The sequence below is a fragment of the Saccostrea echinata genome, unplaced genomic scaffold (assembly GCF_033153115.1).
Source record: "Saccostrea echinata isolate AGI-Se365-2 ecotype Australia unplaced genomic scaffold, CSIRO_AGI_Sech_v1 ptg000029l, whole genome shotgun sequence".
Classification (NCBI taxonomy): Eukaryota; Metazoa; Mollusca; class Bivalvia; order Ostreida; family Ostreidae; genus Saccostrea; species Saccostrea echinata.
Window position 1 is genome coordinate 11,184,213 of NW_026889778.1, and position 27,610 is coordinate 11,211,822.

The following is a 27,610-nucleotide window of genomic DNA, read 5'->3' on the forward strand; positions in this document are numbered from 1 at the left end:
AGTCCTGAAATAGTGATGAATCCATATATTCAACTTTTCTTTGTCAGGCCCGTAGCAACGGTATCAAAAGTGTCGGAGGGGGGTTTCAACTTCCCAAAATTATCTGACAAGCAAAAAAGGCTAATTTACTGTCCAAATCCTGGTATTTGCCAGTGCGCAACCTTACAACATCAAAAGGTGAGGGGGAAACCAACATCTAAAAGAAAATTTACTATAGCAAAATACATGTACTATACTCAGAAAAAGTCGGGGCGCCCCCCCCCCCCCCCCCCGCGTTCTACGGGCCTGTTTGTATTTTTTTTTATTACAAGTAAAATGAAAAAGTAAATTTTCAAGCAAAGAATTAATTTACCATTATCATTTTTTTTATGAAACTGATTTAATTATTCTGAGCATTTAAATGTTTCGCTAAAAGTTAAATAACAAACTTGCCTGATTTTTGTTTTAACTATAACACTCTTTTGAGAACTCTACTGTAGCTTTGTCCAGTCTGCTCTTCAAGCTACTCTTTCATTATTTTCATGCGTTACGCATGATTTTACTTTCTTTTTGCACCATATCACCAACATCTTACATTACTTCACTGTACATGCAACCATAAGTTTAGTATGCATTATTTTTAGAAAATTACTTACATGTAATTTGCATTACTAGAGTATACAGTATCATTTCTTATATCTTATTTAATCTCCACAGAAGAGACAGCTATTGTTAGTAATACAGAACACGTAATGTATAGGATATTTAGGGGGTGGTTAAGCAACGGTGTTTCGAATAGCAAAGTAGTATCAGTCACATTTTTTTAAAACCAAGCTCTGCTCCTTCGATTTACAAACATCTTTTAGCTTACTCTAAAAATAAATGAGGTGTATAAGAAAGTAATCTGGTGTATTTTTTTCACCTTTTATAGGTGCGATAAGCAGAATATATGTGGAGGATGAATCAGTGGCTCTTCTTTTGCGTGATGTGGAGTGGCTTCACTTCAATTGATATTGTCCCACTGTTTACAACTGATGGCAGGGGAAGTCTTAGTCACATGGTTTTAAGCAACCAAAGCTTGTTCGTTGGAGCCACAAATGCTATATACCAATTCGACCTTGATCTATACTTGGAAATTGTGATTATCACAGGCCCTCATAATGATTCGCAGAAATGTGGAATGAACTTGGAGACTTGCTCGGCCTTATCTGAATTGTCACCGATGGACAACCACAATAAAATTTTGTTGCTTCATTCCGATACACTTGTGATCTGTGGAAGTCTTTTCCAAGGGAAATGTTACATCATGGATATCAAAAACATCAGCGAAGTCTCTTTTCCCGGAAACACACCTGTTGCATCCAATGAAATTGATGTGAACACAATTGCATTCATCGCACAAGTTATGAATAGTGCTACAAAAAGAATGGAAACAATGATTTATGTAGCTACCGAATTGTCAAGGTTCGACAAGTCCAAAAATTCATTAGAATTTTATCTTAGACGATCCCATCCCCTTGTTAGTACTCGACTTTTAGATTTTTCACTTCGTGGAAAAATCACTTATGAAACTGAAAATAAATATATGAAACCCGGGTTAATATTATATGTTACTGGATTCGCTTCAGGAAATTACAGCTACATCTTATTCAATGAAAAGAATCCAGACGATACACGTTACAACACTAAAATTGTTCATATGTGCAGAAAAGATGACCTACTCAAAACATTTTTGGAAATACCAGTAACTTGCACGACAAATAACAAAACATTCAACATTCTAAAGACTGCAAAGATTTTTAGACCTAGACAAATCTTATTAAAATCACTTCAGGAACAGTTTCCTGACCTTACATCAGATGATGATGTCATAATCGGACTTTTCAGTCATAGTGTAGACAACAGTTCAGCTTTATGTCTGTTTAGTATGCCAGAAGTAAAAAAGACAGTTCTTATCAATATAAAGACATGCCTTAATGGAAACACAGATTATGCAGCTAATTTAAAGTACAAAAATGGATTAAAATGCACAAAAGTAGATCTGGTAAGGACAATAAATATAATTTTTCTTCAGAGTTGTGATAATGCTAAAAATGGAAACTTTATAAGGCAAGCACTTTTGCCAAGAATTATTGCTCTAAATTTTGTACCAAATTTAGGGGATATTGTTTTTGTCATGGTTCTTTTTCATGGATTCTGTAAAGGACATGCATTGTTGAAAAAGAGATTGATATGAGGTCAGTCATGGTGTGTGTCGGTGCCCATGACTGAAGATCAATGAACATTGATATAGTGAAATTATGTATGGTCTATATCTTTGAAATCCTTTAACTGTAAGAAATTCACTTTCATTTTTTACTGGCGGCCAACAGACATAACATGGTCTAGACTTAAAATGGTATTGTAAAAGTCAAGTTCACTGTAATTTTTGATTGATTCATTGAAGTATATAGATAGCGTATTTTTATGTTTTCGAGAGTAAGAGATCAAATTGACAACCCGAGAGAAAATCATCAATAGCCTCCAATGACGAGTTCGCTGACAAAGGTTTTTTTCTCGGGGTGTCAATTACAACTCTTTTCCTCAAAGAACATACTATTTGTTTTATTATGCTGAAAATATAATAAAATGAACCGTGAAGATAACGAACACTAATCTGGGCCAAAAGTCAATTGGAATAATGCAAATTTGGAGCAGAGTAAACAGGAACCTCTAAAACATCAGAGGTAGGATCAAGTGCCATGGAGTAGTAAGCATCCTCTGTCGACCGTCACACCCGCTGTGTGCTTCTTGTCATAATCTTGCAAACAGAAAATTCCGTAGACAAATCGGTGTGAAAATAATGACCTAACAATCTGTACATGTATTAGAGACGCCGGTCAACATTCAATTTAACGATAGATTGTATTTGCTTACAAGGTCATGCATTGACCATAGAAGTTGCGGAATGTTGATTTTAAACGCCACTGTTGATATCATTGTATCATCACCTTTAGCTTTAACATTAACATTAGCTTGCCTTGATTTAGAAATTGTTCGTAAGTAGAGCATTCTCGTGCGTATCGAATCAGCTGAGACATAATGTCTATTTGCTGATGATAATGGTAAATTGCTACATAAAAAAGTAAGTTGACGATAGAAAGATGAACTCAACACGTTTATGATGAGCTTTGTTGTTAGTCATCAATGTCTTTTTCTAGTAAAATATTGAAATATGAAACAGGTGTGTAAGACTCTGCGGCGTCTTTTATTTCTAGTTCAAAGGGAAATATCAAATCAACGTAGGAATGAATATTGTTTATTGATAAAGGTCGGTGATATATCTCAATTTCGAACTAAAGGCCCCAGCAGGATACTTTTCTTTTTCATGTAAAAGTTTTTAAATACACTTTGCTTCATATGAATACAAAAATAGATTTGCTAATAAGGAGAGCAATTAATACCGCGGGGAGTTCCATTAAATTGTTGGAGGACTTGATCTCCAAAAATTACTCAAATATTGTCAATCAGAAACTCAAGCATTTTTGTATCAACTTCGGAATTCTTGGGGGGTTTTTTCATGTAGAGTCGTTCATGATTGTTCGTTTTCTTTAAAATATATGTTATATGTAAAGTCACATACAGCATTTAAACATTTTATTTAATGGTGTTTGTTTGAATTTTAGAATTTTTTTTCTGATGATGAGTTGCTGTGCTCTAGTACACTAAATTTGATAATTGCTGGGAAAACTCCATTAATTGCTGCTCCAGTCATCCAGTTTCCATTAACACAAGACCACTTGGAATCTTTGGTTGTAACTTTCACCACAGAACACACTGTAGCTTTCCTGGGAAGCTCCCTTGGACACATCAGAAAGGTAACATACCAAGGATAAGTGAAAAAGAAATAGGTGATAAAATTGTTGCAAGGACAATCATTATGTTACATATTGTGAAACAAATGTCTCAGGTAAAATCAGAAAGGAACATGCAGCACAATTATCTCAAGTGACAATTTAGAAAAGTACATATGGCAAACTTTGTAAAGCTTAAGATACCACAATTATCTAGTTTCAATTCATAAGTACATTGTAATATGCTCATAACGCCAAATGTAAAGAATAACAAAGTAAATGTAATAATTTTTAAAGTAAATCAATCGCAGGACGACGCCATTGTAAGTAATGCAGCTGATGTTGTGATATCATGAAACGCCCACGAGTTTACAAATTTTACGAGAAAGTGAAAGTTGACATTAAATAAGGGTGGCGCAAAGTAAGTTGGACCAATCAAATGTTTAATGTAATTGCTGCACTAATCTTATGTATTAACTTATTTGATCAAAATTGAAGAAAATCTTTAGAAATGCACTCTGGGCTATGTTGGTATTTACGGAAGCCCGTTAGTGTAAACCGAAAATAAATAAAGAACAAAATTATTAGATAAAGAAAACGAAATTTTTAAATAAAAAAAATGAAATTATTATATAAAGAAAACGAAATTATTAAATAAAGAAAACAAAATTATTAAATAAAAACAAACGAAATTATTATTTATTTAATAATTGTGTTTCCTTTATTTAATAATTTCGTGTTTTATTTAATAACTTCGTTTTTTATTCAATAATTTTGTTTTTTTCTGAATAATTTCGTTTTTTATTTATTTTTTTTTTGGTTTGAACTATTGGGCTTCCGTAGGTTTTACCCTGTCTCATATAAAAAACTCTATAAAAAGTTGCTTAACATAGAAGTGTCGACATTTGTGCTGCAGTTGCAACAATTATCTGAATACTCTTCTTATTAGGTCATATTTGTGTAAAATGGAAAAAGATATATTCTTGTGCCTAAGCTGTTCTGTTGATCTTTATTTCGTGAAGTAGTGATGACCTTTGGCTTCATAGTATGCTGTCATTTGTATCGGTTATATCCTGTTGTGTTACTATGCATGTATTATAAAGTGAGATTAAACATTTGTTAAACTGATAATACGCCTACTTCTTACATGTTTAAATTTGCTCACTTACATGGTAATACCAATTATCTAGCCTTACCTAACCTGTGCAATCTTTAACATTTTTTTTAATCCACCGTGACCTATTTTTGAAATAGCTTTTCAAACCTCAATAGCTAGATATTATGCTTAGTTTGAGTCCAAGAATCAATATTTTCAGTGAATACATATTGGATGCTATAGATATTACGAGAGTGACTTGCTTTGAAATTTGTACCTATTTTTGGACTTTTTTTTAGGGGGGGGGGGGGGTGTAAGATATGAGATATATATATATATATATATATATATATATATATATATATATATATATATATATATATATATATATATATATATATATATATATATATATATATATATATATATATATTAAACTCCTGAAGATTGAAAATGAAACCGGTAGAGTTTATTTCGGTGTTGTGATTTTATATATATATATATATATATATATATATATATATATATATATATATATATATATATATATATATATATATATATATATATATATATATTCATCAAACATTGTTGATTTTGTATTTTGTATTTTTAAATTAAAGTACATTATCCTCAAAAAAGCATATTCAGAACTACTTTGTAAGCGCTAAGATTGCAAGTACTAATCAGTAAATGGACCTTGAAAGCTACAAGTGCTTTCATGTTTATTTTGTTTATTCGATAATTACTCAGACGAGATTTCTAGACCTAAAGCTTATTCTTTCGTAGGTTGCACTGCAAACATCCAGCAAAGCAGAATTATATGATTCCGCCATTGTAGTGGACGAGGGTCATGCGATAAAGCAGGATATGGTGTTTGACAATTCCCAGATGTATCTTTACGCCATGAGTGATAGAAAGGTAAGAATACAGTGCGTCGCTTAATGACAGCATTCAGGCATATATTTTCAGTACATGAAAGCATACTTTTAAAAAAAGGGAAAAGAAAAGTGATATACTATTACAACTGATAAAATCATTTGAAGTCTTTGTAAACTAGAAATTTGAAACATCTTTAACTCTCCAGGAATTACAATCAATTACAATCAATTTAGTAGTATTAAACAAAACCTTTAGTATTTTTCTCTAAAAGATACCTCCTTTATTACATAAACAGAAAATACTATTAAAAATCAATTTCTAAGAAAATTAACATCACTGAACAGTAAATTATTTTCAGATAGCCAAGATACCAGTACAGAATTGTAGCCAGTACACAACATGTAGAGGCTGTCTGTTAAGTAATGACCCTTACTGTGGGTGGTGTGTCCTAGACCATAGGTCTGTATCTGATTGGTAGGATCGTTTTGAAGGTCTTACACTCAAGGCATCATTCACCAGTATATTATCAACATTTTAATAAGCCTTTTCTGAAAAAAAAAAACATCATTTCTACATTTCTAACTCATTTGACGCCCCTTTTTGGTTAATGTAAGAGATAACTATTGATTGACTTATTGATTGTATGGCGTTTTAAGTCCTATTCGAGAATTTTATCACTTATATAGGTGAAGGATTTAAAATTTAGACCTATACTCGGCACTCAGGGCCAGTGAGCAGAGAAGGATCTTTATCGTGCTGAAGCCTACTGTGACACGTCACCTCGGATTTTAAGATCTCATCCGATAATCCATGGCGTTCACTTCCTTAGCCGGACGCTTGGCAAAGGAACAGTCACTAAGTATGTTTTCGTCTTAAGTTTGACGCAGTGGGGCGAACGAGAATCGAACCCAGGCCTCCCGAGTACGAAGCAAATGCTCTACACGCTGATTGAATAGATAACCATCAAAATCATTTCAGAAATTTAAATTTTTGGACACGTCTACTAGCACGTTTTTGGACATGTACAACAATATATTTTACCTGCACATGTTTTTACCTTCTTCCTGTCATATTTTAACCCTTGTGTGGCTATGAGTTATCTAATCTTTGTAACTGTCAATTGTCTAAATTGTATCTACATGTACATAAAATAATCATCAAAATCTAAATTTCAAAATCACTTCTCTTTGCTTGGATATAATAAGTTCATTATTTGCAGATGCTCACTGAGGAACGAGTGCTACAATCCTACACGTAATCGATGGATTCACGGTCCAAAGGAAAAAGACAACTGTCTCGAAGTTCTTAATGTCTCCCCACCAATGTTCCATGTCTCACAAAATATCAGCGTAAGAATGGTTTTTTTATTGAATCCAGAATATACCAATATATAACAGACTTTAAAAATGTGCCAATTGTATTGTAATTTTATGCATTTTCACTAGAGAATATGATCACGTTTAGTCCCCTACTTGTAACCAACCCCCTCCCCAGTGGGATGTATAGGTATTGCGTCCGTTTATACGTCCGTCGTTTAGCGCTCTCTCCATCTGTTACTCAGTGTCGTTTTCCGGCAGCTTTTTTTAAAATAAAACCTTGAGGCATTTTATTGAGTTTTGTAGTTTTGAATGAAAATATGGATCAATGTAAAAAAGGTTAAGAAAACGAAAAGTGATCAATCAAAAAAAAAAATCTACAAATACACAAATTTGTGAATAGGGCACAAAACACAGACCTCCGGAAATTCCAGTGGTTGAATCAGGTGCCTAGGAGGAGTAAGCATCTCTTGTCTACCTGTTCGACCCTCTATGGGACCTATTAATTGATAGATAGACGGAATTTGATGTTCTTTTTAAAAAGATTTTCTACATATTTGTTTTAGTAATGCCCTTTAAACATTTACATTCTAGATTTGTTTTCCGGAGGTTTTGTTTGATAAAACTTTGAGGTACAGTTGAATCTCGTTATGTCGAAGTAGGTGGAACTTGAAGTAAAATTCAAGATGAAATAGTGAAGAAAACGAACAGTGAGCTATCTAAAAAAATCTACAAACAATACAAATATGTGAACAGGGTACAAAACACGGATCCCCGGAAATTCCAGAGGTACAGTTGAATCTCGTTATGTCGAAGTAGGTGGAACTTGAAGTAAAATTCAAGATGAAATAGTGAAGAAAACGAACAGTGAGCTATCTAAAAAAATCTACAAACAATACAAATATGTGAACAGGGTACAAAACACGGATCCCCGGAAATTCCAGAGGTAGGAGCAGATTCCTTGGAAGAGTGAGCATCCCCTGTCGACCAGTCACACCCTCAGTGAGCACTGTGTATTGACCAGGTAGACAGAATATTCCGTAGTGAAATTTAGTATATTAAGTCAATTTTCGACCCCCATTTGACCACCAGGGTGAAAATAAAATTGCGAAGCCTTACTGCACATACATACATGTAAGACACCACCAATCATCTTCCAAAATATGATAAGGCTACTGCGTAAAATGTAAAGGGAATTCTGGGAACCAGGTCGTAATAGGAAAAATCATTTTCGACCCCCAGGGTGAAAATGAAAATTCCGAAACCCTATTGCATATCTATAGGGCACCACCAATCATCTTCAAAAAGGTAGTTAGGCTACTGCATAAAATGTAAGAAATGTAAGAGGAGTTCTGGGAACCAGGTTTTTGTAGGGAAAAAAACGTCATTTTTGGGCTCCCATTTCCGCCCTTGGGTAATGTTCAAAATGCTAAAACTTTTATTACACATCACCTATCGTATTCCAAATGATTAATTGGTTACTGCTTAAAATAAAAGAGGAGTTTAAGGAAAATGAAATTGTGACAGACGGACGGACAGAGCAGGGTTACAACAATTTACCCGATCTTTCTTTAGAAGGAAGTATCAACGTTATAAGGTTTTTACCTTTTTAGTTGCTTCTAACAATCATACGTCTGCCTCGAGATGACAACGCTTCCTACAACTGTGTGTTTAATTTTCCTAGCGTTGATCAGGAATTATCCCCAGCTCGACAATTGAGTTATGGTATTGAGTGTACAATTCCTAATGTTGATGATCTCGGTCTCATCTTCGACAGCAGTCTGGGTATTAATATTAAATCATATACAGTTGTTTATATATATATATATATATATATATATATATATATATATATATATATATATATATATATATATATATATATATATATATATATATATATATATATATACAAAAGGAAAACTATTTATAATTTTTTAAAAATTATAATTTTCAAAAAATCTGAAAATACAAAAACTATTAAAAAATATTCTTTTTTATAATGTTCAAATAATTTTTTTATTAAATAATGAGAAAGATATCAAACAAACGAGAGAAAAAAACAACAGACAATTGGTGAAAGAAGATTATACAGTATACATACTCTTCAGATGTTCAGCATGCTTTACTTTTCTACAGTGAGAGATTATAGTTGTTTCCTAAAGTATGTATTTTTCATTAAATATCTCTTTTTGACAATCATACGTATATGTTATTTACGATTGTCACCAGCAGCTTTATAAAAAGTTGGCGACAAAATGAAAAAAAAAATCATATAAATTAACTTTTGTGTTATAAATTAACCATTGTGTTGGATGCTCTAACTGATGCTGGGTTTTTCCTACACAAGAGGCTTTCTGGTATAAAAAACCATATAAATTATTCTCAGAAATTGCACTTCAACAGTTTTTAATTCAAGAGATGGCAATTAAATATCACTTTGATTTTTAAGACAGAAGTTTGTTCACACCAATTTAATTCTAAAAGTCATATTTTAAAAAAAAAAAAACTGATGTTAAAGTTGCTTGTTGATACGCTCTACTATTCTTTTCGAATTCACATATGACTATCTGACATTTCGAACACCACATCTGATGAATTCTTCAGACTACACATTCAAATGCAGCATATGAGTGTACTTGGCCTGCAAACTTCGGTAAAGTTTGCATGTAGTGCCAAATAACGGGAAGATATTTCTGTTATTTCGACAACAAAAAGGGTCATATTGAGATAGTTGATCTGAGATACAAATATTTCCAACTTCCATCTTGTCTTTTTTTAAAACAACAATTATTTAACACCTTTACGGGGTTCGATAAATCATTGGTGTAATATTTCATGCTTAAGTAGTACATTAGAAAAGGTAATTAGGATAAAGTTAGGAATTAAATTTGACTGGTCTATTGATCATATCCTGTTGACAAAGAAAAAAAAACATTGAAAGGATGTGAAGTCACGCTCATAAACGGTCCTGTTTCTGGTATCTTTATCAAAAAGGCCTGTTCAAAGTGCGAACGTGGCGAGTGATCGCCAAAATTCCTTATCCCTCCAACAGAAATGTTCGCACGCGCTCGCGAACGTTCGCTCTTTTGAACAGGCCTCTGGTTTCTTTACCAGTGATGCTCCCTTTTTTGATCAGCAAGCTGTTTTTTTTTTTTTTTTTTTTTTTTTTTTTTTTGGTCTAGAGTTCTTATTATAAGAGCTTAAATTGATGTCCAAGTTGGTTAAAATTTCATCACAATTTCGAGTAATTTACCATTATGGTAATGATTGATATATCATTTTCATATTCTTTCACCCTTTCCCATTTTTTTTTTGAAAACAACAATCTTTGATATGTAGAATTAATAAGTATATGTAGTTTCCATGATCTACAATGAAAATATTTCAATTGAAACAAAGGTGATTGAAGACGACTTAGTTAAAGCACCATGTTGTCTGCGTACATAAGGGAAAAGAAAATAATGATTTCAAAAGGTACACGTTCCTAATGAAAAGAATGCTTTTCAAAATCATTTTCATACAAGTTGAATAGAATGGGTGAAAGTACATTGCTTTGCATTAAATCAAGACTTCTGCTAAAACAATCACTCAATAAACATTCCGAATTTGTAATCCTTATAAAAAAAAAACGTAAGAATTTGCCTTGAATCCTAATTTTGGGAGCCCCAAATTTTGACAATTTCAACTTAAGTATAGATCTATCGACGAGTCGAACGTTCTTTTTTTTATTAATCAATGCATCCCTTTTTTGTAATTGTGGTAGTAATTCAAGTACAAAGTAGAAAACTGGTTTTCATTTTAATTTTAAACCAAATTGTGCATCAGTTACAACATTATTACATCCTGACTATGAAAAAATCAATTGTTTAAGACAGAGGTGAAATGTTTACATAGGTTGCAAAAGACACTGATTCCTCTACATTTGTTAGGATCAAAATTATCATCCTTTATAAAAATAGTCACAATTACAGAAGTTGACCAAACTTCAAGCAGAATATTCTTTTTGTTCAGATGTTTATCTTTTTAAATTGAACGTAAAGAAAATTGCTTTTAATTGCAGATTACCACATTTTGATTTTTTTATTCGCTTAAAGAATTACAGATTTTCCAAGTGATCACCAATGTTCCGACAAAGTGATCAGAAACTGTAAACCAATTATTATTCGCTACATATTTTATTCGCGATTCATTAGTATGAAATCTATCTGTGACAATTTTTTGCGACTGAGGATACACTAAGCAAAAAACTCACGGATAAATAATTAGTTCGCAGCAAGAAATATTCACGAGTATACAAAGAGGTCAAAAAACTTATTTTGATATTTCTCGCACACGAATAAATGTTGGTTTACACTTACCAGTTACAAATTATCATCCCCGAAAATCGCATACTGCAAAAAAAGTTTTTTTGTGAAGATTTCAATACAGTATTAGTGCTTTTTTTCTTCTGTAGGACATATCAACATAAATCTGGGTATTCAATCCATTGAGACAGGACAAGTGATTGTGTCAACATCTTATCTCATCTACAACTGCAGTAGTTTTACCAGGTTGATCAAAATACAGAAAGATTTACTGTCTCAAAATTTTAATTAGAATTTAAAAGTTTTGAAAGAATTGTTCTGTATTTTAGTACATAATTCTATGAAAACCATAATTTTGACTTTATTATTTTTTTCAGTTGTTCTAGATGTGTGGACAATGTTTACTGGTGTGACTGGTGTTTAAGAGAAAACAAGTGTCAGTATAATACTGATTTTTGTTCAGGGGAAAGTGTCAGAAGTCGAAATGCAAGTATTCATTTAATGAAACAATGCTTTGGTTTGCAAATAATGTCAGGATGTGATTCTTTGACATCTTGCTTTGCTTCCACTTTCAAAATCAACGTAGAACTATTTTATGAAAACTTTGTTTATGAAATGTTTGTCAATGTGTCTTCCAACAGCTATGGCACATGCCATAGATAAGTCATGCATTTGATGCAATACATAATTCACATTTAATATAAGGGTCAATCTTTCGATTTGCTAATGGCTACATTGAAGAATAATTGCAAAATTGGCAGATTAAGAGTATTTACATTGCAAGTGGAAGACAAACTTATATACAATGTATCAATTTTTTTTAGGATACCTATCCACAAAACAGCATTGAATATATTGTGAGTTATTTTTTACTATAGCTATCGTTGTTTGCTTATCTGCTTCCATTTACTTTTATCAGCAATTATGTCTTCTTTTCCTTTTCAGTCAATATTCAACAAAAACAATGCAATAAGTAAAGCATGTAAGTGACCTATAGGTTATTGCATTATTTTGGGGTTACCAAGACTCATTCGAGCAACAATGGAAGACTCAACACAACACCGGCAGTATTTTGCATTGTAATATTCGGTTCAACAACACTTTCTTGCGTGGCATCTACAACCTAAATAGAGACCAAAATTTAAACCATTAAAAACAGGACTCAAATAGAACTCCGACCATAAAAAATGAACGAGTAATATTATAGCAATACCCTATAAACAAACACTTATTTACAGGTAAAATGCAAGTGATCTTGACATCATATTTCCCGATGCCTTGTGTAAACTGATCTTTCGATGTGATCTCCTGTTTTGAATGTTGCAAGATGACTTCGTTTTCTGTTTGATTAGGTTATTGGTAAGCCTATGTGAACTCAAATTCTCATTCACAAGATCACATCCAGTGGACTCACACAAAGCTTTGGCAGCTTGTCACTCTCTGTGGCCTAGCCTGATTAACCATACAGGGATGTCAACCTCTTCAATCTATGTTGATGCACAACTCTGTCATTGTCCCGATTTATAAATATAAAAAGCACAAATTTAAATGAACTTTTGTTCGATTATATCCATGGTTTCTGGAGTTTATCTTCTACTTTCTTTGGTGTTTTGTATCATCTAATTTTTGTACGTCTTTCAAATACAAACTAAATCTAAATCAATCTTTCCAAAAATCGCACTGCATGTTTTTTTTTTCTCAGTCACACAACTGCGTTGTTAATCTTCTCTTGCAGTTAAATGAACTTTAGCAAGAATTTATTCATAATGATAAATGTAATCTGATAAAAGTCATGTCTGTCTTTTCATTTCTGCCGTGAAGTCTATGTTACTCCCTCGTCTTTTATTAGCTGTAAATCATGTCTCTCTATCCTCTTCTGGCTTAGTGGTACCTGCTATTAACGTTAGTATGTTTGATTAATGCTGGAACATAAATCATTTTCAAGTTTATGTTAGATTAATGCTGGAACATAATTCATTTTCAAGTTAGCACTTTATTGAATGCATTATGGTCCTTGTATGATTTTCTTTTTGAGCGTTTGAATAAGGTCTGTCTGGTTTGGAGTGTTTTGTTACATGTTTCTTGAGAAGATTATACTACTACTGTACTACTTTTACTGAAAATCTTGCATCAATTTTCGAAGTGTCAATCAATACTACGTCATCAACGGCCATGATGTTTTCCCCATGTCACTCCAATTAAGCAATTAATTTCAAAGCTTATTGCTTTTATAAGCATTGCACTAAGTTACTGCTTTAAATATGAGATGAGAAATTTTGTGTACAAAATCAAACTTTTGACTCATTGTTTTACAACTCATACAAACGAAAAACCTCAATATTGTGAGATGTAAAAGGAAACCAGCGAATTATAAGACTACACTGTCAGGCAAGATAGTTGTTTTTCCACAAAATATATCTTTCGACTAAGATAATTATTTTCACACACCCCCCCCCCCCCACACACACACACAAAATTAATTGGTTAAAAGTGGGTCACAAAAATCTTAGATTCTAGTACATTATTTTTTTTATTGTGAATAATCCTACAAAAAAGGTATTATCTGTATTAAACAAAAAATTAGAGAGTTGTCAAATTTAATTACGATTTTTCATGAAAAGGTCTTAGGGCTACAAATGCCTGAAGTGTTGATCTGAACAGGGGTGAGAATGCGCCAGATTGACAAATCACCTAATCTTATTAAATTAAATGCACATACAGGTACAATGAAACAATTAACTAGAATGATTGTTTAGCAATGTAGTATATTTTTGAAACTACAAAGTGCTTAGTGTCCCCTAAGTTATGAAGGATCATATACAGTTATATTTAAATTAATTCAAGCCTCGGACATTTAACCAATTTTATGAACTATTCAAAAGATAAAAGAAAAGTAAAAAACATACATCACAATATTTACTTTTTTTAATGACTTGAAGGGTTTTGAAGGCAAACGAGGGAAGTATTTTTGCCCCATGGCGGACAAAATTCAGACGGGTCCCTTATTGATACCACAGGATCAATCTAAAACTATCATCGTTCAAGGAAAGAATTTCCCAGAACCAGTAAGTACTTACTTCATTTGTACACAGTTACATTGTGCTGTATCTAAAAAGGCACAATTCTTGAAACTGATATTAATTTTCAATAAGTAAACAACTAAAAAAAATAATTTCTTTGTAACTAGAATGTCCCATTTTTATTTATTACTGAGTCAAAATATCATTCCAATGCCTTATAAATATCAAAGTATATTTCATATTCTTAATTTACTTGGGTCAAATGTTCGTTGGCAGTCAAAATATTATCAGGACGTAAAGCCATGAGTAATCTGTGAATACAAGAGACACTTATTGCATATTATCCAAATTAGACCTACCGGGTAAACATTTGTAACTATAAAAACACTGTACTTATACATGTGTATTCTCGCAGGACGAGTATAAAGGACAAATAAAGTTACCATCAAGGATACTAAATGTAGAGGGGAGAAGGATATCAAGTACTTATTTAATTTTCAATATCAGCAAGGTAGGTTTTATACAGGAAATACATATATATGTAAAATATCGGATGGTGCTTGTCATTCCGGTATAGATATTAGCTTCTATAATTTTACTAGCTTCTTTTTTTGAAAAATCAGTTAATTACAAAATTATTATATAATAACGCGATCTTTCTTTACTCCTCGTTGCCATTTCAGATTGAAGACGCTTTACCCAAAGGTTTATATGATGCAAGCATGAAAGTCCTGTGGACAGAAGGGGAATTTAACATTGAAACTAGCTATTTAACATGTAAGTGTAAGAAATCTAGAACTGCTTTCCTTTAAACAAAAAAAATTATGAGTTTTAAAACGTTATCATAAACATTTTTCAATGAGCACCAATGTACATGTACGAACGGACTATACATTTTGATTTTACCTTTGCTTACTATATTGTTCCGTGTAATTATCTTTTCGACATTAAGGTCATCGTTGGCAAGCATGAAATGATTTTCAAAAAGTGTTCCTTTTCTTTATTTTCAGCTTGAAGGTTTAATTGTTTGTTTTATTTATTATGATTTTTCCTAAACTTAATCTGCCAAAAAATACCTACTCCTGAATTAGAGTGATGCTTGATCATGAAGAAATCCCATCATCTATATGTTAAGTCAATTTGATTGTTGCTATGTTTCAAGAATTCAGACTACCTTTAATTTGCTTCAGCATAGTTGCCGGTGTTCAGCTTAACCTCAGTTTTTAAAATGAATTCTTATTTCAGTAATGTTGTACAGCTGTACAGGTCAAGCTGCTGGAGACTGTACCTTCTGTAAGGATCTGGAACTCAGTCAGCCTGCAATGAATTGTAAATGGTGTGGTGACCAGTGTATTTACAGTCTAAAGAACTGTTCAGAATCTCTATGTCCAGCCCCAATTGTCAACAGTGTAAGAAATTAAACTATTTTGGTAACGAAATTAAAGTTATTATCTTTGAAACCCTCGAATTTCATTCAAATATGAGCACCTTTTTCTTGATGACGTGTCTTGACCTTGATGCAATGCCATATTTAAAAGTCAAGGATATGTTATAATATCAATTAGTAAGTTCAAGGGTACATGTAAAAGTAGGAGTCGGTAGGATATCTCGTTTTGTCAGAAAATAACATGCAATATTTTTGTACCTTTTTGCGTTTTCTTTTGACATTTCAAGCTTTATAATTTTCTGCTTTTGTTACTTTGCAAATTTGTATGGAGCTATACATGTGTCACAATGCATGCAGCTACTTGATACTGCATATGATGAATTTCTGCGCAGCTATTGGTTTGTCATACAGTATCAAACAATATTAACAATTTCTCAGGGTACATTTGTGAAATATGTACGATTTTTAGTATTATTAACTAAATAACATAATGAAGAAAAAATTTTTGAAAAATATTTTGTTCAAACCGTAGATTCTTTTTAAGCCTTTTAATGCTCATCCATGGAGATTGATCTTTGATTTTTCATTATTTTATTATTATGATTTAGACAGATTGATCCAATGGATGGTTCGGTTGATGGTGGTACTCACCTCACAATCAACGGTAAAAACCTTGGCGTGTCAAGAAAACAAGTAGATAATATCACTGTTGTTGGTGTATTATGCTCGAACATTACGGTAGTCGATCTAACGTAAGTTATATGAAGTCGTTTCAAACGGTGTCATTTTATCATATGAGACTAAGAATTAGATGCCCTTAAATCCTGAAAATGACAATATTGAAAAAAAAAAAACATTTAAAAAAAAACCTCAGTGTCTTCCGCTCAAATTTACTAAACAATTCTTACCTGAAAACAAGCCAATTTATCAGGCTTAATTTGAATTCGACGCTTTATCCTTTTGTACTATCCCTGTGTAATTACAAATTTAAAAAAAACTATTTGAGAATATATGAATTAAGTTTGACAAATAAAATCTCAGGTTTACTTCATACGCAACGATTTTTTTATGATGTAGTGTACAGTGTGTTACGGGACCCAGTTCTGTTTCATCTGGACAAATAAATCTAAGTGTTGATGGACGGCTTGGAGTCAGTACAGTGCTGTTTTCGTATAAGGTGATACTAAAACTATATTTTAAATGCATTTCAGTTTACATTTCACTGAATATTCATTCATACATTTGTGCTACATTAAACCTGCATAAAAATGATATCGAATATGCTCAATCTTTGTAAACGTATTTGAGTTTCGTTGCATAACCCTGATTCTTAAGTCCTTTGGTTTCAAATATTTTGTACTTTCTGATGTTGATAATATTTTCATAGGATCCACAGCTGTTAGGACTATCTCCTGCTGAAGTAATACAATCAGGGGGAAGATCCATCAAATTGATGGGAAGAAATTTATTAATAGGAAAGAGGGACATTCGAGTTCAACTAATAGATGATTTTTCCAAGGCTAAACTATGCTCAGTGTATGTTTTTTTTTTCTTTTTTTTCTTTCAAAAAATTATACATATTTAACAAATATGTCAAGATCATGTACTCCTCTGTCAAGTACATTGATTTTGTTTTAAACTTTTCTTTCTATGTCAAAATATAGAAAAATGGAGGTTTCATCTGACGAAGCAATAACATTTGTTCCAGAGCCCACGAACATAACTGGACCTCACATAATACAGGTTTTCTTTGATAATACATCAGTCAGAACATTACAGAACATGAGACTAACCTATCTGTCTGATCCTGTAGTGCAGGGCACAGAACCTTCTGAATTAAGGAGTATTTATAGGTAAACTTCTAATTAATCACAACGTTGTCTTGACTTCAATAATATAAGATGTAATCCTATATTTCAAGTTGTCATAGGGGTTTAGGTTTGTGTTAAAAGCATTTCACTCTGCTTTTATGTTTTTTTTTCCTTAACAACTTCTGTTGATTGATTCGGACACTCTTACATATTTTATTTACGTCTATCTAATAGCATTGCCTTCCGTCTAGATCAGACCCCACCTACAATATCATTTTGTTCGATTTACTTTTAAGAAAAATGAGATTTAACATAGCTTTGCTATCTTCAAATTGAAGAATTTATATTTGAGTCTATGATATCCTGATCGATTTTACATATTTACAAAGGCACATGTGTTTTGCAATAGAAATTTTAACGCACATCTAAAAAATTTTAAAAAAAAATGCTATATCGAAATGTGGTACGTTATATGAATCAATTAAAATATTTAATATCTTTTCTTGCATAAATAAAGATGTTGTGAAGGAATTAAAAATTTCTATAGATTAGATAATAAAGAACAAAGGCCACTTAGGGCCTTTTTTGGCCCTATGAGTTTCTAAAAATCGGAACTGCTCAGTTGTAGTTGACAATGCAGTATTTATCACTTGGATCCTTGGTGACCGTGTATCTATTGAACATGACGTAATTTTCTCTATAGTCAATGTATTATGACGTCATGAATTGCGTCATATTTACCATATCATGTAAATCCCTTTAAATTGGCCAAAAGTTGGAGTATTTTTTTTAATATTTCATATGGAGCACAACCTCTGATCCAAAATATGCAATAACATAATGATAGATCTGTTTCTGAAGATCATAGAACATGTTTTGGATCGAGTGCTGTGCTCATATTTTAATTCTTTGCTGAATTTGGTCAAATGTGTCTGTTTTCTGCAAAATTCAAGAATATTGCATTTTTACAAAGCCTGTTTTCTAATACCTGAATTCTCAAAAAGAAATTTTGTTATAGGAAATGAGAGCGCCAAGTCTCTAATTTATTTTGATATATGAAATGGGACAGAGGGTGATAGTCAATTAATTGATATAAGTACAGGGCCATTTTATGCATGAAGTGAACCTAGCTCTTTTCAAAAATTGAGTTTTGAAATTTTGTACTTTAAAAAGATTTTTAAATTCCGAAATTGCGTAAAAATGTGTTTGTAGTATATATTACGTAAAATGGAATTTTTAAAAAACCTTCAGTCGCATAAAATGTTGATGTAAACGTTTTCTTAAAAAGCAAAAACACATTATCATTTTAATTTCAATTTTGTTTATTTTTACTTTAGTGGAGGTTTAAGCTTCTCTGTTGTCGGTAGCGGGTTTGTAGAAGTGATAGATGAAATGACAGTCTACTTTTCTGGAAACAAAGAAAACGTAAGGATATATTTTTACTCTTTGATTTCAAAGATTGTCTCGATATTTTTATTGTTGGGGGGGGGGGGGGGTGAGGGGGGCTCAGCTTAACAAAGGTTAAGGTAAGGTTTTCTGATCAAAAAGTTCTCAGTATACCGCTGTCCGTCTGTCGTTTGTCACACATCTGTAAGGGTTTTTTTATTTATTTATTTTTTATTTTTTTTACGTTATCACATTCCTTGCCAGCACCATCATAAATAACAAACCTAAAATTTTTACAGACTTCTTATTAAGGAGAGTCATGTATGTGTGTGTTTTATTGATGGTGATCATTATTGGTAGTATTTATGACTTGTAAAAGTTTATAACTTATTTCTTACAGAATAAAAATCTGTGTTCAAGAATAAATACAAATCGTCTGAAATGTAAATACCCTCCTTTTCCAAGATGGATGACAGATAATAGCTCCAGGGTCCAAACATTGCAACTTTCACTAGACGGTTTTACAACCACTTTGCAGCCACGAGTGTTGTATCTTAAAGATCCAATTTTCTTCCCATTTAATGGAAACCAATCCCTCAGCTTTGATCCTGCCTCAAGAGAAAACAAAATTATCATAATGGTAAGTGCTTGTGTAAATTTTTCATTTAATACTACTACCTGCCAAGGCATACATACTATATCAGGGTTTTTTCAGTTTCTTTTGCTATTGAAAAGGTTCGAATTGAACAGAAACTGATTTTTCTGTCTTATATATATATATATACTGAAGGTCGTGTGTTCGAATCACGGCCGCGACCCTAAGTCGATAAATAATAGGTAGCAACTGTTCTTTTGCCAAGCGCTCGGCACTTTGAAGTGTGAAAGTTGCGGGGTTTTTTGGATGAGACCTTAAAAACAGAAGCCCCGTGTCATGGGAGACGTTGGCCCGATAAAGAACCTTTACTGGTCAATGGCCCAGAGTATCGAGTTAAGGCCTTCACCGGTATTTGGTCTATATACTCTATATGAATGAACAATTCTCGAATGGTACTTAAAACAACATAGACTCAATCATTCAATCTTATATATATGCACACATGCTTTATGCAATATTCTTAAATATGCCGACTAATGGTATTCGGGATAATTGTAAGCTTTTGCCTATTTTGATATCTTACAAGGATAATCTAAATGTTTGATAAGGAATCGTGTAGCGATTATCTTGTCAATAAAAACAATTTAAATTTGTAATTACAATAAATTAGCTATCGGCATCTTGATTAATGACTCTTATATGCATCGTTTTAGGATATGTTTGCTGTTTGTAATCTTGATATGGAATATTTGATTATTTTACAAATGGAACACAATGAAAGGTGGATCAGCAATACGTAAATAAGATATGAACGATCGCTCTTTTACCTAGGGAGATTATTTAGATGGTGTAGCCACTAAGGATGATTATTTTATTCGAGTTGGGTCGGGTGAATGTATAATGACAGATCTACAAAGTTCTAATCTCACATGTAAACCTCCATATACAGAGCCATCACCATTATCAACTGATGGGAAATTGTATATTAGAGTAAGTAGACAGTAGTAATTTTACTATATATATTGTATATCACTCATTTCACGCAATTACTTGACGATGTGACCCAAATTTCCAGATCACCAAATTGTAGTTTGCCACTCTCTAAAACTGATGACATAGAACTAGTTTATGTGACTTTTTCCTGTATATCAAAACAAACGTCCCTTGAAAAGGTGTTTGCAGGGTATAAAATTTAAGATTGTAACAGTAACCGTTTTAAAAAGGAAACTTAAATATGCAGTGAGGTAACGCCATTTTTAATTGCATCATGAACATTGCTCCAATTCCCCCCATGGTTTTTTTTTTTTTTCATGTTCAAAGTGTCTATGTATATAATACAGAAATAAAATCTTGAGATGCCACATCGTTATCTTTAATTTGGTACCGTGTCATTCAGGTCAAAGTAGGATTTCTCACCGTTGTTGTTGGTGATTTGATTTATCCTGCATCAGTCGACATGTATATTCCTATAATTGTCAGCATCACGATTGTTATTGTGGTTGTCGGCGCCGTATCTCTGTTTGCCATCTTAAGATGGAGGAGACGAAAAACCAGAAAGACACAACAAAGACAAAATTATGTTCAAAATATGCAAGGTATATGCTGCAAATTACTTTTAAGGTTGCAATTTCTTGTATAGAAATGTTATTGGATTCGGCACTTTTGAAAGTTTTGTTGTTATTGTTGTTTATGCAAGGCCTTACATCTGTGCATTTGTCTCATTTATTTGAAAATATCAAATTATATAGTTTCGGGATACGAAATGCTGAGAAGAAATCGAGATCAAGCCAATGAACACAGAATAGATGAAAGTATAGTGAACCTTCTGAAAAGTAGAGGTTTACTTATCTCTCCTGATGACCTCAGAATCGGAGATTGTGTTGGAAAAGGTAGATGTAAAGATAATGTAGAATAATATAGTGTTTTCTACATTTCTAAGTGTACATTTCAATTTTAGATAAAGTCTTACTTATCTTGTATTTAGGGAATTTCGGGATTGTCTATGAGGGTACTTTGACCAAGTCAGTGGATAATTATGAAACCACAGTGGCGATCAAATCTTTACATCGTAAGTATAATCACACTTTATAGTTATGTATTAATTTTATTTCCATGAATGACTAGTTCTTCTTTCTCCATCCTCTTGCAATTGTTTGTCAAGCAGCCATTTCCTTCGATTCCCTGTTCTTCTTTCCTTTCATTAATTCTGCTCCAACAAAGAAAAAAGTCCCCCCCCCCATTTTTTCATCCTTCTACTAATGCCACAAAATGTGCAACTTTCAGCAACACTGTTAAGGCTACATAAAGGGGGGATTTATGCGGAAAATGCTTACTGTGAAATGAGGCTAAAATAACAATTCCTTTTAAATTGTATAAAAGTATTAAAGTGCATCAAAACTTACCACTGCATTCATTTTGATATAAATAAGTCATTGATCGAAATGCACTTATCATTATGGTAAAATGTGACGCATTTTTTGTACCCTGAGGGTCGAATCAATTTTTTCCCACAGTAAAAAATGCATTATTTTTATTTAACAGAATATTATATGTTTAAAAGACGTGAAACCTTTGTTTAATGCCATTATTTTATCATTATCGAGAGAAGATATTGAATATATTCCGTCTTGTTTTTGTGTACAGGGTTGATGTGCTTTATATCGAGGTGCGTCGTTAAAACACCTTTTTGCATAGGCATGAACTTAATTAAAAGATTTTGAACATTTTTTTTTAAACAGAGATAAAGGAAATATTCTTGAACTTGAAAAGTGCTGCTGCTTTCGTGAAATCTATACCATTAATTTATGAATACATAAAATACTTAATAAAGGTCAGGCATATTTCAAGTTGAGCCCCATAACTTGGAACTTAAACTAATGAAACATTAGGTTACTTCAATTGATATTAAATTCATTGATAATAAAATAGCTTTACAAAAATAGATTCCCTTTAAAAATGTATTTGTGTACTTCTCCATTCCGCTGATTTCTTTATAGTACACCTTAACAGTGCTGCGTCCCTTCTTTATTTCCTCAAACTCTTAAAACTACTGCTTACTTCTTCATCTTTTTACCTTCATCTCATATATCATGTGCCACGACTAGCTTAACTACTCATTTTCCTAGTATTACTGATCTTTCCACACCTTTTAATTATGTATCTATTACTGCTGGTACCACTTAATTTACTTCTGCAGTTCTTCTCATTTTCTTCCTCTTATACCGTCTTCTTAAACTGCTATCATCCTCCAACACCTTATCTTTTCCCACAACTACTAAAACTATTTGCACATCTTGTTCATTATATATTTCTTTTTTGAAGACATGTAATATGCATTTACTTAGAAAAAGTATCACGAGATATAGATGCCAAGGAATTTGTAAATGAAGCTTTACAAATGGCTGATTTCCACCATCCGAATGTGATGACGTTAATTGGGATTTGCCTTTCTGACGAAATGCCACTGGTGATCTTGCCTTTTATGAGACATGGAGATATGTTAACATATATCAGGGATCAAAACAATGTAAGATATACAGCACAGAAGTGAGTGGTTTACAATCTTTTATAGCACTAATTCATGCAGATCTTATTGTTTTACTGACAGTGTTCTCAACAGCAAAATAATTAAATTAATGAAATTTAGAATATTAAAATTATTGTCTATGTACATGTATATATTTTGTAGAGTCTTTATTAAGTTTAGTTTGAACCAAGATATAATAATCCTTATCAGACTATTGTGGAATTAAAAACATGGAAAGTTAAACATGTCAACTGAATGCGAGTCCGTTAATTAAAGGCGAACGGTACATATGGCAAATTTGATCTTTATGTTTTGATTGAACCAGGTGATGACACTTTTGAATATCTTACAATTTGGTCTTGATATCGCCAGGGGTATGGAATACCTGTCTTTACAAAGGGTCGTGCATCGTGACCTTGCTGCAAGAAATTGCATGTGAGTTATTTTCTTCAAATTATCAAATCTACTCATCTTCCATGCAAATATTCTTTTTATGTGTTAATTTAATTAACTTTTTTCGAAGGCTTGGTGATGACAAAACAGTAGTAGTAGCAGACTTTGGCCTGTCACGTGACATATATGAGAAGAATTACTACTGTATAAGTAACAAGAAGTGTAAGTTACCCGTGAAATGGATGGCACCTGAAAGTCTTGAGAAAGGAATGTTTACTGCCCAGTCAGACGTGGTAAATATTTCAATTGATCTCGAACTTTAAAATTCCCAAACAGCATCTGTCATTATTGATATTTACGTTTTTACATAAACGCCTTTTCTTCAAGTGGTCATTTGGTGTGGTACTGTGGGAACTGATGACCAGGGGAAATAAGCCATACCCGGAAGTGGACGGATGGGACATGCTCAGATTTCTGAAGATGAACAGGAAGTTACCGCAGTCTCAGTATTGTCCGGATGTTTTGTAAAAAGCCTTCTAAAATACACTTATAGAAGAAGTTGACAGACTAACACTACAAAATATAATTGTTTTCACTGCATGAAAAGTTTACAGAGTTCAGCATTGTCCTACTACTTATAATTCTGTTCGATTTGTACTTGTTAAAGAAAATGTGTTGTATGTTACATTTTTTTCTTTATTACCAAATGGTTTGTTGACCATAGTAATATCTTATGTTAAGCATATAATACCATTATTTATAACACGATACACCAGAAGAGAATAATTCTCACAGAATGAGAATTTCACTCGAAAACATAATCTAAAGAAAGAAATTTTATACTGTCGAAATATCGAGATATAAGTAGACGAGAGAAATGTAAACCATGTCTACTTCACCATCTTTGTAGCTGTGGTTGACCGTGAAGGTGTCCAGTATTTGAATTGCTAAAAGCATTTTTCTCTGAATGTAAAGAGTGTTAAATAATCATTTTACTAAATTCTAACATTTTTCAGTATTTCGGGAAAATGTTACTAAAAGCAATCTCAAGACAGCAAAAATGCTTTATGCTTTATGTGCCCAATATATACCTTAAAGTCCTCTGAAGGTTTTTACCCAGAATATTAGTATGCTAGGTGAACCAATATTTTGGATGCAAATACTCGAATGTATACTGAAGCCGCATATGTTTTAAAATTACATGTAAACTATTTTCTTCAGTGATATAATGCTTTTAACTTGAACTTGTTTGGAGTCCTCAAATAATTAATGGATTGAAATAGTTTGTGCAAACTTTTGTCGCGTCCAAAGCAGGTACAAATTGCATTATAACCCCCCTCCTCCTGTAACTGCCCTCCCCTTGCCTCCCCCGTATCTAACGCCATTGAATGTAGTCTACTAGTATATAGAAAGACTGTTCACTGCTGATTGAGGCTTTCTGTGGACCATCAAAGTTTTAAAAAACTATCTGTTTTAACACACAATCAAATTGCAAAAAAGTGTATTTTTAATTTTAATATCAATTATTCAAGAATTTTTCGAAATCTTAATTTAAGACGTTAATGGTAATCTAACAACCAAGCTTTATGATAAACGTGATGACTTTAACTTTTCAATCGTCAACTTCCCTTACTTATGCAGCAATATACCTTCATCACCTGCATACGGGGTATATATCTCTCAGTTGATTCGATACGCAAGAGCATGCTCTACGTATGTACAATTTCTAAAACGAGGTAAATTAATGACAAATAAGTTGATGAAACAAGAATATCAGCTGTCTCGTTTAAAGTCATCATTTCGTAAGTTCTATGGTCGATACAATGACCTTGTCAGCAAATACAATTTATCATTGAGTCAAATGCTGACTGACGTTTTTCATACTAATTGTTAGGCCATCATTTACACACTGAATTGTCGACGGATTTTCCCGTTATTTCCCGATCATGACAAGGAGCACACGGCGGGTGTGACCGGTCGGCAGGGGATGCTCACTCCTCCATGGCACCTGATCCCACCTCTGATGTTTGCTCTGCTCCTATTTTGTATTGATTAATGGACTTTTGAGCTTGAATACTGTTCGTTATCTCCATATATTTCATTTAAGGAGGCTGGGGGGTCAACAAATTAACCACAAATTAACCACCAGATATAACTTAATTTTTTAGATATGATATCTTAAGCTGTCAACTATCATTTGGCAGAGAAAAATTTCAAAAATTTTAGTTTTAAAATTTGATCATTTTCTTTATCTTCATATGGAGCTCTTCTTCTAAAGGAGATCAATATAGTCTAAAAATGGCCAAAATCCCTCAGCCTCTTTAAGGAGAAATTCTAGTCTGGTGTCAGACTAAATAAAATATGCATATTATATTTGCTTATAAGACTTTTATATCTAGATTTAGGGGATTTAAGAGATCATAATTTTCTTTCCTTCTTTTAATTCTACAACTTTGAATTGAGTGGGAAATTGAGTTCAAAATCTAGCAGGGACTATATTTTGGGCGGAACTTCGGCCTATGAAAATATCTCCTTTTTCTGCTTCTTAAAATTACTACTGTAACAGAACAATGAATTTAGTTAAAAATTTTGAACAATTGAAGACTTCAAAAAATTTTCTGAAGTGACTGAAATTAATAACAGGGGACTTAAGTTAAAATTTTCAAATAAATACGATTTTCTAAAAATAATGATAATAAAAAAATAATAAAATTCAAAAAAAAAAAAAAACAATCTTATTAGCTTTTAAAAGCTTCCACTCTAAAAGCAGATTTTAGCAAAAAAACAGTAAAGAAGTTTTTTCTCTCTTACTAAACGGTCAAAACTTTCTGTGTTTGTATCATTTTGTAGCTTTATAGACACTGTATGTCTACTTCACCATATGCGAAAACTCAGAAAAACTAAGCATACAAAAATAACTAATATTCCATTAAAAAAAAATTAGAAAAATAGAGGAAATTCGGGTTAGCCAATATCTAATTTAGATAAATTATCATTCTTAATTTGGCAGTGCCATCTGATAGACACTTTTTAACGAGATCTTTCTATGCAAAAATAAAAACATTTAATCTTTTATGATAGAAGTGAGGATCACATGATTGGCAAAAATAATTTCTTATTCTTAATGTCAAGCAAAATGATGATGACCTTGACCTAACCTTGCTTCTAAACTTATTCTAATTGAAATCATCACTTAATGATAGTGTTTTCTTCAGTCTGAGAAAATTTCATTATTTTTTTAAAAACAATAGATATGAGAAGAATCCCTCCTTAATGGAGGCTTATAAACAGGATTCCAATTTGTTTCCCGTACATTAAGGTGTTTGTTTGTTACAGGTACTATGTAATGACAAGGTGCTGGGATTTAAACCCCGACAGAAGGCCAACATTTTCCGAGCTTGTAGATGAACTGACAAGATTCACGAATCCATCATCTGATGATAATTATCTGGAACCCTCTTTTACATATGAGCGACTTCAGAGTACTTATGTAAATATTGGAATGGGGATAGACTACATTGACCTACAAGAAAACTAAAAGTTTATTTTAGACTTCCTATGAAAAAAGGAGAGTACTGATTTGTTATTTTGAAGCTTCGATTCATTACTTTATCATATATATATATATATATATATATATATATATATATATATATATATATATATATATATATATATATATATATATATATATACTGTAATAGCCCTAACAACAATTTACAATAGTTAACTACAGTAAAAACTTTGATACTTTGATTTACTATGAAACTTTACTCTGGAACTTTTTTTTGAGATTTCAAAGCTTAAAATCTCTTGAATTGGACAATAGTAATATAAAATTTGGAAATAACATATTAATATACAAGTAATAGTTCCATTTAATTAAAAAAAATGTGCCTATATGAATTGAAGAACAAAAAATATAACAATCAGAAATCCATAGTAAAATACTTTGATTTACTATAGTAAAAAAAACTTTGATACTACAGTAAACTATAGCAATTTATAATATTTTTTTAGGGTATAGATCATGAATCTTCCCCCTCACCTGGCCTCTTCTTTACATGTTCTTTTACATC

The 27,610-nt window shown here is 32.2% G+C and overlaps 3 protein-coding genes across 4 annotated transcripts; all 3 read left to right on the forward strand.

The window, feature by feature from the left end:
* Nucleotides 1-934: 934 nt before the first annotated feature.
* LOC133194965 (plexin-B-like) lies at nt 935-12,263 on the forward strand. Its single transcript, XM_061330858.1, has 10 exons — nt 935-2,023; nt 3,645-3,836; nt 5,698-5,829; nt 6,149-6,264; nt 6,620-6,649; nt 7,010-7,139; nt 8,720-8,891; nt 11,563-11,659; nt 11,791-11,903; nt 12,238-12,263. The coding sequence occupies exons 1-10, from the start codon at nt 938-940 to the stop codon at nt 12,261-12,263; spliced, it is 2,094 nt and encodes a 697-aa protein (XP_061186842.1). The 5' UTR covers nt 935-937.
* Nucleotides 12,264-14,303: 2,040 nt separating this feature from the next.
* Nucleotides 14,304-16,561, forward strand: LOC133194495 (plexin-A3-like). 2 transcript variants are annotated; one of them, XM_061330442.1, is made up of 5 exons: nt 14,304-14,478; nt 14,849-14,944; nt 15,117-15,216; nt 15,679-15,842; nt 16,429-16,561. In XM_061330442.1, exons 1-5 carry the CDS (start codon nt 14,389-14,391, stop codon nt 16,435-16,437), a joined length of 459 nt encoding a protein of 152 aa, XP_061186426.1. In that variant the 5' UTR covers nt 14,304-14,388; the 3' UTR covers nt 16,438-16,561. The 2 variants fall into 2 exon arrangements, with proteins under 2 accessions (XP_061186426.1, XP_061186427.1); XM_061330443.1 differs by having other exon boundaries at nt 15,117-15,210.
* Nucleotides 16,442-27,127, forward strand: LOC133194966 (macrophage-stimulating protein receptor-like). The gene is made up of 15 exons (XM_061330859.1): nt 16,442-16,572; nt 16,898-16,997; nt 17,208-17,356; nt 17,485-17,673; nt 18,969-19,056; nt 19,418-19,657; nt 20,444-20,602; nt 21,009-21,207; nt 21,361-21,501; nt 21,597-21,680; nt 22,957-23,138; nt 23,464-23,573; nt 23,662-23,824; nt 23,919-24,055; nt 26,868-27,127. The coding sequence occupies exons 1-15, from the start codon at nt 16,442-16,444 to the stop codon at nt 27,067-27,069; spliced, it is 2,274 nt and encodes a 757-aa protein (XP_061186843.1). The 3' UTR covers nt 27,070-27,127.
* The last annotated feature ends 483 nt before the right edge of the window (nt 27,128-27,610 follow it).